The following is a 13,545-nucleotide window of genomic DNA, read 5'->3' on the forward strand; positions in this document are numbered from 1 at the left end:
AGACCTGCTGGGCTTGTCGTGCAGCTCAGGAAGGCAGAGTGTTAGCAGCAAGAAGCCTGTGGTGCTGCCCTGCAGTGGGCAGCTGAAAACCTTCTGACGAGGCTGAAAACCCCTCTGCCCCTCCTTTGATTTTGCCTGCAGTGCCAAGCCCTGGTTCTGTGCCTGCAGAATAGACAAAACACAAAAATCCAAAGGAGCTGGAATGCATTTAATACCTCAGGGAGATGTTTCGTGCAGTCTCAGTACCATCAAGTCATTAATAAACTCATCTCTCAGGATCGAAAGAAGACAATAAGGCTCATGTCAGCAAACGTCGGCTCCAGGGAGCAGGTATCTGCACATCCAAAGATGGAGCAAACCACTCTGCCAAGCACTAATGGCATCAGAAGCACATCTACATCTTCTCCCACAAACACTGTCCATCCATGGGGCTTTTGGAGCAAGCCATTGGATTCATTCACTACTGCCCTTAGTGCTCATCGAAGAGCAAGGGGTGAGTAATCTTTTTTTCTTTTACCATGACTGGGTGGATACCTACCCACCGCCACTGCATCCGGAGCCAGCAAGCTGCACTGTGCTGTCTCTGCTGATTGCAGCAGCACTGTTTCAAAAGGAAGAAGGGCTGTTTGCAGAGCTGTGCTCCTTGTTGGAATCGGTTTTACACAGAAAACATCTAAATGCAAAATTTTCCATGTCACTGAGTCCATTCTCAGCTTGCACATGGATTAGCTCTGCAAAGTCAGTGACCTCAGATGGAAAAGCATTAAATTAAAGTTGGGTGCATACAGATGTGACAGTGAATGGAAACAGAGGTCTCAAAGGAAACCGATTTTTAACCTTTTAGTACAGCAGATGAAACAGACTCTGGTTTCCTTCCCTCCCAGTGAATGCAGCCTGGATTACCCTCAGGAACAAAGGTGTCTGGAAAGGCATCCAGGGCTCTTTTTTAAAAGCCCGATCATTCCTTGCTATGATTTAAGCAGAACTGCAACATGAAAAATTTCCCCAGACTCAGAATCACACGACTTCAGCAGTGTTTTCTGCAACGAGTCACAAACACCTGCTTTCTCGTTCACTCCTCACCTAGATGTTTGTTCCTCCAGGAAGTGACGAGGGCACGCATTTGCCCAAATGAAAGGCATGAGAAGCCCTGCTGCAGCATGTAGAGCACCACAATGCAATGCCAGAGATGTTGCACTTGCTGCAAGCCCCTTGCTTGTTGGGGACGCAGAACCGACAGGCAGGACTCTGCAAGATGCACATGGTTAGGATGGAGAAGTAGGTTACAGCGAATCTCCAAAGAGCAGCATGGCAGGAGAGGCTAGAAGAGGCATTTGTGCTCAGTGAACTGCAAGACTGACACAGAAGATCTCTCTACCCAGCAGAAACATGCTGGCACAGAGCACCGGCCCGCCGTGACACACAGCTGTTACTCAAGCAGCAAGTGCTGGCACCCGAAGGAATTGCAGCAGGGCAGCAGAGAGCTATGGGGCACAGAGGGTCAGAAGCCTTTACTGGAGATGTGAAATCCTGTCCAAGTCCAACATACAAAATCACAAGCTGCAAAGGACAGAGGCTGCAGACATCCCCCTAGTCCCCTTGTGCATGTACATCAGCACACAGTTTTTAACGATGGGAAACAGATAAAACTGGGGCAGGAATACCTTCTTCCCAGAGGAGCATAAATCACACACGAAGGTCTCTGATGTTTCTGTAATTAGCACTATGGTAAAGCCCATGCAGTAATTAACTTTCTCCCTTCCAAGTTAAGATTTAATAACATGCAGTAAAATAAGACCTGGGGTGATAAAACAAGCAGCAAAAAAAAAAAAAACACCCTATCAAATTAGGCACTTGTGACTTGATACGGAATTAATTATACCCTGGTCTAATAATAACAACACATTGCTTTTAATTTGCCCAGTGCTCTAAGTGAGGGAGGGTGCGCTGGGAAAAGCTGCTTCAAAAGTCCTGCGCTGACTCTGAGAAGATTTCTGCCAGCCAGAGAGAAGCACGGCGGGATGGGGCTGGGCTGCTGGCAGCACTGGAACTGGAGAAGCCCAGTGCAGACAAGGTGCAGATGAGCTGAGGGTGACCTGGGAGAACCCTGTGCTGCAGCATCCCCATCTTCACGTCTCAAGCTGGGCACCAAAACCCTCTCTGCTGTGGGGCAAGGGGCAGGAGGAACACTACTTGGTCTAAGATGAACAAATCCACATTAGAAAGGGAACAAAGAACAACAGACCTCTTTGCATGAGATTTTGACCACTATTCCCAGGCCACAGGGCTTCCTAAATATGAGGGCCAAAATCCAGACCTGAAATCACTACCTGCCACAGGTAGTCCCAGTGAGGTATGACAGAGCCAGATGGGTAGGACATATTTTATAGCACTATCAATCCGCCCCAAGCATATTTGCTTTTTGCCCCGAGTCCTTTTGAAATTATTCCATCTGATATCATCTGCCTCTTGTTACAGCTTGGCATAAGTCAAATAAATAAGTTACTTGATTACTAGAAAATCCAGTAAGACTGAATTCAGAATTAGTCTCATTAAAGCAAAGAGCAAGTACTGGCAGCATCAGCATTTTCATTCCTTGGTCTCTTTCCTTGCCCTGCCTTTGGCAATGCTCAGGCACTGCCTGTCCTCAGGGAGCAGCTCTGCTCAGAGGTCCTGTATGGCCACCACACTCTGCATCACTTGGTGAGGCCCTGGAAGTTGGGCTCTGTACACAGGGGAAGCGCTGCCTGCCGGCTCAGCAGCTTGTCCAAGATGTTTATTTCAGCATCTCGTCGCTCAATGTCCTCAAATGGCGTCCAGGACATGTCATGCTGGAGCTTATAGGCACCAAGAAACTCATGGGGGCTGGTCCCCCACTCCTGGAAGAGAAAGGACAGATATACATTGCTAATGGGTTTCCCTTGGAGCCAGACTGTGCTAACAGTCTCTCAGCCTCCCTGCCCAGGCTGGCATGCCCCACTACATTCAAGGCAGTCCAAGCGATACAAATGTCCCACTTTCTAACCTAAAAATAAGATTAACTACCGAGTCTGAGACTAATCAAGGTACAGTACAGTGCTGCTGACACAGGGAGGTCTGGGGACACAGCATCACCCTGCAGAGCTCCTCTACCTTGCCCATTGCTGTTTTCTCTGAAGCCTTCACCCTGGGTGAAAGTGGGTGACCTGCAAGGAGGACACCTCCAACACCAGCTCAAGAGGAGAGTCATCCCCATTTCCCATAGAAACAAAACACCAAGCTGCAAACCAACACAACCCCTGGGCAAAAGCACCTGAGAAAACTGCTGCTAACGACCACAGCAGACAGGGAAGGCCCAGGGTACATTTGCATTTTGCTGCTTTCAGAAAAAGAACTGCAGAGACTGAATTCATGTCTACCTGTCAAAGACCTTGCCCACCTTAGGTAGTAGATAACTCAGACCAAGAAACTCAACTGAGCACAGGTCTGTGAATGGCTCCATCAAGCCGGTGCTTTTGTCTGAGTTCCAGAAGTGCCCAAGTACCAGAAATTCTGTCTTTTCCCCTCCCTGCTTCCTCAGAGGCTGCTGCCACACACCTTAGGAGACAGGATGGAGAAGTACTTTTGGCCACTCTCCCGCTTATACAAGTAGTAAATGTTTCCTGGCTTCTTCACTAAGTTGCAGGCCACATGGTGCAGGTCAGCATCCTTGTTAGCATCTTCCAAGACCTAAAAACAAATTTAAAATTTCCACACTTGAAATGTAACTGCTTACTTATTTCTTATAACTTACACAAACACTGTTGCGTCTCAGCCACAGCCCACAAGGCTCTGCCCTCCCAGCACAGTTCTGGCTTCATCCCATCACCTGCCCCAGGAAGTGGATGCTTTCCAAAGAGACATTTATTTTCCTCAAGTTTCCTCTCCTGAGCCGCACTCTGGGACTGCTGCACCTTTCCACAGAGGTGCAGATACCTCCAAACAGGAGCAAGGTCTTCACAATCCCAGGTTCATCTCTGCCCCTGACCCCACCATGGGCTGTAGTCATTCCTTGTCTCCACACACAGCCAGACCCTGGGGACTTCCCTGCTGAAGTAACCTGGGGAAGAGACAGCAAGCACAGGAGAACTCAGCTCCCCAGCTGCAGCTCTTAACAACCACATGACATAGTTGCCCTGATGGCAGTGGGCCAGCCTCAGTGACCAGTAGGTCCTTTCTCACTTCATGACTTGTTTTTGGTTCTAGGATCGCACACGTAGGGGTGAAGACAAAATGGAAGAGGACAGCTGAGCACTGCTGGGTTGACAGCCAGGATCGACTGCTCTGGCAACTGAACTGGGACAAACTCAAAAGCTGAGACACACTCAAACCTCAGAGCAAAGCTCACCTTCTCCTAAGGGCTTGGATTCACCTCAGAGTGACCAGCCAGAGCCACACTGTCACCCTGCTGCACCAGCTCCTCCTGGGAGTACATACTACGGTGACAGTTTTCTGTCACGGTCATTACTAACATCCCAGCTGCTGTGGGCCGGCTGTCAGCTCCCACCTCTCCTCTGAAAGGACTTAGTGCACCTGACAGAAGCCCACTCCGATATGCAGAGTAAGGCAAAGCCCCCAAAACATCCCCTCTGCCCCCAGCTGATACCAGACAATGAACCCTGGCTGTCGTCCCCCTGAAACTTCTTTACTTGGCTTCAGGCAATGATTCACAGCCAGCCCACAGCTTCTCCCAAATGCCTGGCAGCCAAGTAAAAGTGAACACTCCTCATTGTTTCCTTCCTGCCACCAGATGCATCCTCACCTTCCGAGCCTGCTCCTGCAAGCACCGGATCTGCTCAGCAATGACAGTCAGCTTGTTGCAGGCATTGGCTCGAACAAACTCATCTGCCTGCAAGAGACATAGGGGTTGGTGAGGATGAGGGCAGCCAGGGCCCTATGGACATTTCCACTCCGGGGAAGTGAGAGCTGCAGCCTCACTTTAACAGAGGTCTAACATGAGCTGCACAGGGAGCTCTGAGCCCTCCAGCACTCTGTGCCTGCACCACAGCACCCCAAGATAGCACAGTGACAGCTGCAGAGCAGGGGAAGGCACCGTGGGCAGGAGATGGGCAGCAGGACAGAGGTGGACCACGAAGCAGAGGGATGCGCTGAGAGAAGGCAGAAGGATCTACTCTAGGAGTTAGAGAAGGACGAGAGGACATACTGGGAGGCACTGGGATGGGCAGGGAGGCACCGAGGGGGACAGCAGGACACACAGGGATTCACTGGGGAGAACAGCAGGAAATACTGGGAGGCACTGGAGGCATGGCAGAACCCACTGGAGCATCTATAAGGTCCCTTCCACCCCGAGCCATTCTGTTACCCTCTACCAAGGTGGTAGGCAGCAACACAAAGCGGAGGAATGGGGCATACAGTGATGCACAGAGAAGGTGCAGCAGGACATAGCGGGAGGCACTGGGAGGGGCGGGGAGGCACTGAGAGGGACAGTGAGGCATAAAGGGATGCACTGGGGGGAGCAGCAGAAAATACTGGGAGGTACTGGAGCCATGGTAGGACCCGCTGGAGAACACCGCACAGCGCTGGGAGACACTGGAGCACCTGGGGCGGTGGGGCAGGAGGATAGAGCAGAGGTTGGAGCTGGATGAGCGGTAAGGTCCCTCCAACTCGAGCCTTTCTGTGACCCTATGACAAGGCGAGAGGCACCGGCACACAGCGGGGACAACGGGGCGGTGCTGTCTCGGGACGCTGCCGGGAAGCAGCGGGACACCTGGTGCTCTCATGGCCTCAGCTCCGGCCCAGGCGCCTCCCCAGGGAACCGAGCCCGGCCCTCACCTGCTGCACCTGCCGGGCCAGCGCCACCAAATCCCCCGGGTCCCCGACGCGGGCGGCCCGCCCGACACTGCCTTCCACTAAAGCCAAAGCCAGGCCCGGGCCGCCACCACCACCACCACTATCCTCCCCGCCTACCGCCGCCATGGCTGGGCTCGCCCCGCCCCTTCCGCTCGAGGCAGGGGGCGAGGCTAAAGCCGGGGTGAATGCGGGCGGGGGCGGGGCTACGTGCGGAGGCGGAGCTAAGGATCGGGCGGTCTACGCTTGGGGGCGTGGCTAGCGCCAGGGGGCGTGGTCTGGCGCGGAGCCGGGCGGCCGCAGGCTCGGCCATGGCGCTGCTGCTGCCGCTGCTGCCGCTGCTGGCCTGGGCGGCGGGACCCCCGGGACCACGGGGACCGCCGGAGCACTCCGAGCCCCCGCTGCCGGCCGAGCCCCCGGACGCGCTCTTCGCTGCCGGCGCTGAGGCGTACGCGCGGGGGGACTGGCCCGCCGTGGTGCTGCAGATGGAGCGGGCGCTGCGGGCCCGCGCCGCTATCCGAGCTCGGTCGGTTCGGTGCCGCCTGCGCTGTGCCAATGCCACCGCGGTGGTACCGGCGGAGGGGCTCGAGCCGGCTCTCCACGATCTGCTGTTCTTCCGGGGGCTGCTGCGGCGCGCCGCCTGCCTCCGGGGCTGCGGGCCCACCCAGCCCTCCCGGTACCGCCTGGGCGAGGAGCTGGAGCGAGAGTTCCGCAAGCGGAGCCCCTACAACTACCTCCAGGTCGCCTACTTCAAGGTACGGCTGCTACATCTCCCCGAAGGAGATGAGATCCCGGGGAAGAGATCGGGGAGCGGCGTCCGGGAGGGGTCCGGGTCCGGAGGTGCGATCCGACCACGGCGGAACCCGCGAGCGGAGGGGCGGGCGGGGAGGAGCCGGGCTGCGGGGATGGGAGTGATGCTGGGGGACGGGGAGGCGGCCACGGGCCCTCCTCCCATCCCTCCCCTGCTCCCCCCGCAGTGCCACGTCGGGGCCTGGCTGGGTCTGCCGCACCCGGGGCGGGGGGGGGAGATACCGTCCACGTTCCCACACACCCTCGGTACTGGGACCCCCACTCCCAGCAGTGGGCTCCAACACCCCTTACTGGGGCCCCCTCACCCAGTACTGGCCCTGTATGGGGGCTGGGGGGCAATGTGCACGCTCGAGATGGCTCCAGCCGTCTGTATCTGGAGGAGCCCCTCGAACTGGGGTCCCTCACCTACCCCACTGCCCTCCCCCAGATCAATAAAGTGGCGAAGGCCGTGGCAGCGGCCCACACCTTCTTCGTGGCCAACCCCGAGCACATGGAGATGAAGCAGAACCTGGAGTACTACCAGATGATGGCAGGTGTCAAGGAGTCCGACTTCGCTGACCTGGAGGCCAGGCCCCACATGGTGGGTGCCCCATTCTCGTGCTGGGTTCCATCCCCAGACTGGGTTTTGTTGGCTGGGAACATGGCAGTGCTCCTGAAATACCTGCCCAGGGCTGGGTGTAGAGAGTGGGAGACAAGCACACAGTGCTGCCGTGGCTCGGCGTCTGCGTGGAGATCCATGATGAGAGGTGTCCCTCAGGGGTCAGTACTGGGACTGATGCTCTGGGCAAATGTGGTGGTGCTCCATCCCTGCAGACACCCAAAGTCAGGGAATGGGGCTCTGAGCACCTGATAGAGCTGTGGGTGTCCCTGCGCATTGCAGCCAGGGTTGGACCAGATGGTCTTAAGGATCCCTTCCAACCCAAACCGTTCTATGATTGTATGAATGGGCACTGGGCAGCCCTGTGCTCATGGCTCTGCCCGGCTCCCTGCAGACCGAGTTCCGCCTGGGGGTCAGGTTCTACAGCGAGGAGCAGCCGGCCGCCGCCGTCCTGCACCTGGAGAAGGCGCTGGAGGAATACTTTGTGGCGGACACGGAGTGCCGCGCACTCTGCGAGGGGCCCTATGACTATGAAGGCTACAACTACCTGGAGTACAACGCAGACCTGTTCCAGGCCATGACAGGTGGGAGCGCCTGTGCAAAACCCTGTGTGAAGGGTTGGGGCCAAAATTCCCTCTGGGGTGAGCACACCTCTCATGGAGGCACTGGCACTGCTGCCCGGAGCTGTGGGCGCCCCATGTCTGGAGGTGACCAAGGCCATGGATGGGACCCTAGGCAACATGAGCTGGTGGGGGGCAACCATCCCATGGCAAGGGCGTTGGATCTGAATGATCTTTAAAGTCCCCTCCAACCTAAGCCATTCTGTGATCCCCATAGATTTCACTAGGAGGAATGCTGCCCAGGACCCCCTCCATTACCAGAGGGATGTGGAGAAGGGGTCACCAGGGCACAGAGCTGGGAGGCTGAGGCTGGACAGGAGGAACACCTCCTTCATGGGATGTGACACCGGTCACACAGTGATGGGGGACTATCCCTCGGGGGGACCCCCAAGGTCCCATCCACCATCTCTTCGGTGACCCCAAGCACTGATACAGGATTTTTTCTCCCCCAGATCACTACATGCAGGTGCTGAGCTGCAAGCAGGGCTGCGTCACAGAGCTCGCCTCACAGCCTGGCCGGGAGAAGCCCCTGGAGGATTTCCTGCCCTCGCATTTCAACTACCTGCAGTTTGCCTACTACAACAGTAAGCAGCTCATTGCCCCATCCTCCAATGGCCAGGACTCCTGGCACTGCTCTCATCAACACTGACATCAGGCTCTGGGCATAAAGGCCCATGGACAGCAGCGTGCCTTAGGAGAGCTGTGTCTTGCTGCCCTCAGTTACAGTGAGCCTCCATGCTGTTTAAATGCCAAATTCCTGTGCAGCTTCACTACAGCCTAGAGAGGCATTTTTTTTTTGTCCTGCCAGCTTTCCACCTCACATCCAAACAAAAGAGGCACTCTGCCCCTCCAGGAGAGTTTGTTATAACCCAGGCAAATGTATATTGTCTTTTTTTGTTCTCCTTGTTAGAAAAAATTGAACTATTTCTTTGCAGTTTTCCCCAAAAGGATTAAAAAAACAAACAAACAGCCAAAGCTGAACTCCAAGAAGATTGAAAGTATGGAATACTGTAGATGAAAGTAGGTCAGAGTGCTTAAGTGGCTGAAAATTGCAGGTTAGCATGGAAATGGTTGGGTGTTACTGTCTAGAAATAGGCTTTAAGATATATTTTCCAAGCATGAAAACTCCCCAGCCAGCAGCACTGATTGCTGCTGAGGTGGGAGGGCACCTCACGCTATTACTTTCCCTTTGTGGCAGCAGTTATCTTTGCTTCAGAGTATCTGCTCCTCCTTAGAGGGAGACCCTTTGCAGAATAAGAGCTTTCTCCGTTGTTTCTCCTCTGCATCCCCATTTACTCTGTCCCCTACCAAAATCCCATTGTCCAGTCTCCGCCCCAGCAGTGGATCATGCCTGTACCAGAGCTGAGCACCAGCAAGGCAGGGAGAAGTCATGCTGTGACGATTCTGTTCCTCTTTCCAGATGGGAATTATGAAAAAGCGATTGAATGCGCCAAAACATACTTGCTCTTCTTCCCAAATGATGAGGTGATGAACCAGAATTTGGCCTATTACACTGCTGTCCTGGGAGAAGACCTGGCCAGGCCCATCGAACCCCGAAAGGTGGGTGACCACTGGGACGAGCCAGATGGATTCTGTCCTTTCAGGGCTCTGAGCCCTGGTGGAGGTTTTGTGGGTTGATCTGGGTTGGCTTGTGATGGGGACAGCAGTCTGGAGAGCTGCCCTGACCCACCCCTCTGCCCCTCCCCCAGGAGATCCAGGCATACCGCCAGCGAAGCCTGATGGAGAAGGAGCTGCTCTTCTTCAGCTACGACGTCTTTGGGATCCCATTTGTGGACCCGGTGAGTGGCACCACACCAAGGCTGGTGGCAGCTGGAGGGACGTGTCTGCAGGGAAGGGGATGTGGTATCAGAGGCAGATCCTCATCCAGCTACTGATGCTGTCCTTGTGGCTGTAGGACACGTGGACGCCCGAAGAAGTGATACCAAAGAGGCTGCGAGAGAAACAAAAGTGAGTGCTTGGCAAGCTGCCGTTGGGGAGCAATCAACGGGGGCACTTCTCTGCCTTCCTTGGGCTCAAGTCAGTGGTTGCAGACAGAATTATTTAATGCTGAGGCTGGGAGAGGCTGCTGGAGGGCAGCAGCTTGGCCCATGGGTCACCCGAAGCAGCTCAGGGTAGGGGGTGAGGGCTGTGCTGAGATGACACCTTCACGCCCTGGGCTTTGTCAGCAGCCCCTAGACACAACTTGTCCTGTCCTTGCCTTGGCATGCCTTCTTCCCGACTTGGGGACAGTGGGGCTGTGGAGCTGATGGCCACTGTGTGCCCAGGGTGGAGCGGGAGACAGCGGCGCGCATCTCCGAGGAGATCGGCAACCTGATGAAGGAGATCGAGACACTGGTGGAGGAGAAGGCGAAGGAATCTGCGGAAATGAGCAAGTTCATCCGAGAAGGTGTGGGGAGCTCCGGGTCCTGGTGCCAGCCCAAAGTCCCTCAGGGCTGCCCCCAGTCCCATCCATATTCCCTCCTGATCCCACCTGTGCCGCAGGTGGCCCCTTGGTGTACGAGGGAGCCAGCGTCACCATGAACTCCAAAACCCTGAACGGGTCTCAGCGCGTTGTGGTGGACGGAGTCCTCTCAGCTGAGGAGTGCCGGGAACTGCAGAGACTCACCAACGTGAGCACGGGGACGCGGGGATGCTGAAGGGTCACATCCTGTGCCTCGGAAATCAGGTGGGATAACGTTGGCTGGGCTTCGCAGGCAGCTGCCTCGGCAGGGGATGGCTATCGTGGGAAGACATCGCCTCACACCCCCAGTGAGACCTTCTATGGTGTCACCGTCCTGAAGGCCCTCAAGGTTAGCGTGGCTGCGGGTGCCTGGGGCTCCTGCCCCGCTGCAGCTGAGCCCACGTGCTGTCTGTCCCCCACAGCTGGGCCAGGAGGGCAAGGTGCCCCTGCAGAGCGCCCACCTCTACTACAACGTGACGGAGAAGGTGCGGCACATGATGGAGTCCTACTTCCGCCTGGAGGTCCCGCTCCATTTCTCCTACTCGCACCTGGTGTGCCGCACAGCCATTGATGGTGAGCATGGCCCCGAAGGACTGGACTGCAAAGAGAAGCAGGGCCCCTTCAGCCTCTGCCCAGGACCCTTTCTCTTTCTGAGAAGGAATTGTTCCTAATATTCATCCTGAACCCCCCCTGGTGTAACTTGAGGCCTTCTCCCCTCATCCTATCACTGTTACCTGGGAGCAGAGGGCCACCTCACCCCAACATCTACGCACACGGTGTTTGGGGACAGACCCCATTCCTGCACAGACAGAGCAGTATTGATGTACCACGTCTTGTTCCACCCTAGAGAAGCAAGAAGGCCGTAGTGACAACAGCCACGAGGTGCACGTGGACAACTGCATCCTCAATGCAGAGGCCCTGGTGTGCGTGAAGGAACCACCAGCCTACACCTTCCGAGATTACAGGTACCGAGGTGTCCATGGGCCTGAGCTTCCCTCCTGAGGCCGTTACACTTAGCAGCCCCCCAGCGAGGAGCAGGGCAGGAGGGCAGCCCAGCCCAGGCTCTCCTGCCTTGGCCTCTTGCTGCGGTGGTGGGTTAGGGTTTGGGTGGCTGAGCTGCCTGGGGGGGTGGGTGTCACCTTGTCCCCTGCTCTCTTTAGTGCCATCCTCTACCTCAACGGGGACTTTGAAGGGGGAGCTTTCTACTTCACGGAGCTGGATGCCAAGACGCAGACTGTAAGTAGCTGGGCTCCCTGGGGCTCCACGCGCAGCCCTGCTCCCAAGCCTTATTCCATCCCTGGGGAAAATGCCAGTGCACAAGGTGAACAAGGGTTTGGGGCTGGCTCCCCCCATGTCCCCATGGTGCAGCAGGGTCTCTCCTTGCAGGCAGAGGTGCAGCCCCAGTGTGGCCGTGCCGTGGGCTTCTCCTCTGGCTCAGAGAACCCTCACGGGGTGAAGGCTGTGACCAAAGGCCAACGCTGTGCCATTGCCCTCTGGTTCACCCTGGACCCACGGCACAGTGAGCGGGTAAGCGCCTCACTCCGCTCCCTGGGCAGCAGGAGGGTTTTCTGGGGCCTGCCCTCTGTGGAAGGGTGTGACGTGAGCTCTGGCCCACAGGAACGCGTGCAGGCGGATGATTTGGTGAAGATGCTTTTCAGAACAGAAGAGGTGGATTTGCTGCAGGAGACAAGCACGGAGCAGGAGCCAACAGCTGCCACCAGTGCTGCTGGCTTGCACGCGTCAGGGAAGGATGAACTGTGACACTCCTCATGCAGGGTCCCAGCCCTGCCAGGGCCAGCACCACCAGCTCCACGCCACTTGGGACACAGCTGCAGCCACGCGGTTTTGGCTGCTCAGTCGTGGGCTGCAGGCTGGGCCCTACTCTGTGGAGCGGAATGGGGAGCCCCAGCCCTGCTGCGGAGCTGCTACCAACCTCGAGATGAGCAGCCAGACTTTGGGGGTGGATAGGGGTGAGGAACGTGGGGAAAAGGGAGGGATGTCGTTTAGAGTTGAGGCCCCAGTGCCATGGTAGCAGTGTGGGGCTGGGAGGGCTGGAGCCACACCAAACGTGCCTTTCTGCTTTGCTCGAGCCCACTCCCCACCACAGCTATTTAAGTGCCTTCTGCAGAGGACTGGTGAATAAAGGTGTCTTTTCCAAAAGCCCAGCTGTGGGCGCATCCTTGCAGCCATCCTGGTGCCCAGGCGAGGGCAGCAGCCCTGCGCTGCTGGGAGCGGAGATGCTTGCACAGCATATCTATCAGTGTGCACAGAGCTGTGGCTTTCTGCCCGGCAGCGCTGGTGATGGGGCACAGCGGGGAGCAGAGGTCATTCTCCCATGGCAAAAGCCTTCTGGTTGCACAGCCTGCAGGCTTTGTCCCCACGTGCCTTAGGACTCCTGTACCCAGGGCAGCAGTGGCAACGCAACCCCTACATCCCCCAAGAAGGATGCAAAAGCTTCATGTTTGGGGCAGGAGGCACCTGAGGACAGTGGGGGCTGCTTACCCTGCTATGACACCCACTGCCCTGGCCGGGAGCTCTGCCCTCTTGCTGAACAAGAAGTACATTGAGCAGCAGCTGAACAGGGCAGTGAATTGTCCCTGCACCATTACCATAACCATCTGGGGAATGCGAGCGCACGCTCTGAAACACCGCCCGCGAAACGCCCTGCACGAACAGGCAGAGGGGCCAAAGGGGTCAGTGTCCAGCACAGGGATGGCAGCAGCCGGATGGTTTCTCCCTATGGGCTCCCTGCTCGCACCCTTGTGCAGGAGCTGCCCACTGTCCCCCAGGTGCAGAGCTTAGCCTGGGGCAGGCAGCCGGCCCCCGGCCCCACCGAGCGTGAGCTGACTGCCGATGAGATGGTGGTTAACGATTGCCAGGGCAGCCAGCCCGGCAGGAGGGCAGTGCTTGGGGCAGCTGCCAGCTCCCTGCACCCAGCGAGCAGCCACCGAGGGGTCCATGTCACCGAGAGCTCTGTTTCACCAAGGGTTCCATGCCACCAACGGTTTAGTGCCACCAAGGGCTCCGTGTCACCAAGAGCTCTGTGCCACTGAGGGCTCCACGTCACCAAGGGCTCTGTGCCACCATGGGCTTAATGCCACCAAGGGCTCCATGTCACCAAGAACTCTATGCCAATGAGAGCTCCGTGCCACCAAGAGTTCTCTCACCAAGTGCTCCATGCCATTGAGAGCTCCGTGCCACCAAGAACTCCATGCCACCAATGGCTCCAT

At 56.7% G+C, this 13,545-nt stretch overlaps 2 protein-coding genes across 2 annotated transcripts; one reads left to right on the plus strand and one right to left on the minus strand.

Annotated features, from left to right (window-relative positions):
* On the minus strand, nucleotides 188-5,994 carry C20H1orf50 (chromosome 20 C1orf50 homolog). The gene is made up of 4 exons (XM_021417324.1): nucleotides 5,812-5,994; nucleotides 4,781-4,867; nucleotides 3,577-3,708; nucleotides 188-2,879 (listed from the first exon to the last, which is right to left on the minus strand). The coding sequence occupies exons 1-4, from the start codon at nucleotides 5,953-5,955 to the stop codon at nucleotides 2,697-2,699; spliced, it is 546 nt and encodes a 181-aa protein (XP_021272999.1). The 5' UTR covers nucleotides 5,956-5,994; the 3' UTR covers nucleotides 188-2,696.
* Nucleotides 6,105-12,475, plus strand: P3H1 (prolyl 3-hydroxylase 1). The gene is made up of 15 exons (XM_021417319.1): nucleotides 6,105-6,581; nucleotides 7,064-7,216; nucleotides 7,629-7,818; nucleotides 8,307-8,438; nucleotides 9,275-9,414; nucleotides 9,564-9,653; nucleotides 9,770-9,822; nucleotides 10,140-10,261; nucleotides 10,357-10,484; nucleotides 10,569-10,664; nucleotides 10,738-10,888; nucleotides 11,163-11,280; nucleotides 11,476-11,551; nucleotides 11,702-11,842; nucleotides 11,933-12,475. The coding sequence occupies exons 1-15, from the start codon at nucleotides 6,138-6,140 to the stop codon at nucleotides 12,074-12,076; spliced, it is 2,178 nt and encodes a 725-aa protein (XP_021272994.1). The 5' UTR covers nucleotides 6,105-6,137; the 3' UTR covers nucleotides 12,077-12,475.

This window comes from Numida meleagris, chromosome 20, assembly GCF_002078875.1.
Source record: "Numida meleagris isolate 19003 breed g44 Domestic line chromosome 20, NumMel1.0, whole genome shotgun sequence".
Classification (NCBI taxonomy): Eukaryota; Metazoa; Chordata; class Aves; order Galliformes; family Numididae; genus Numida; species Numida meleagris.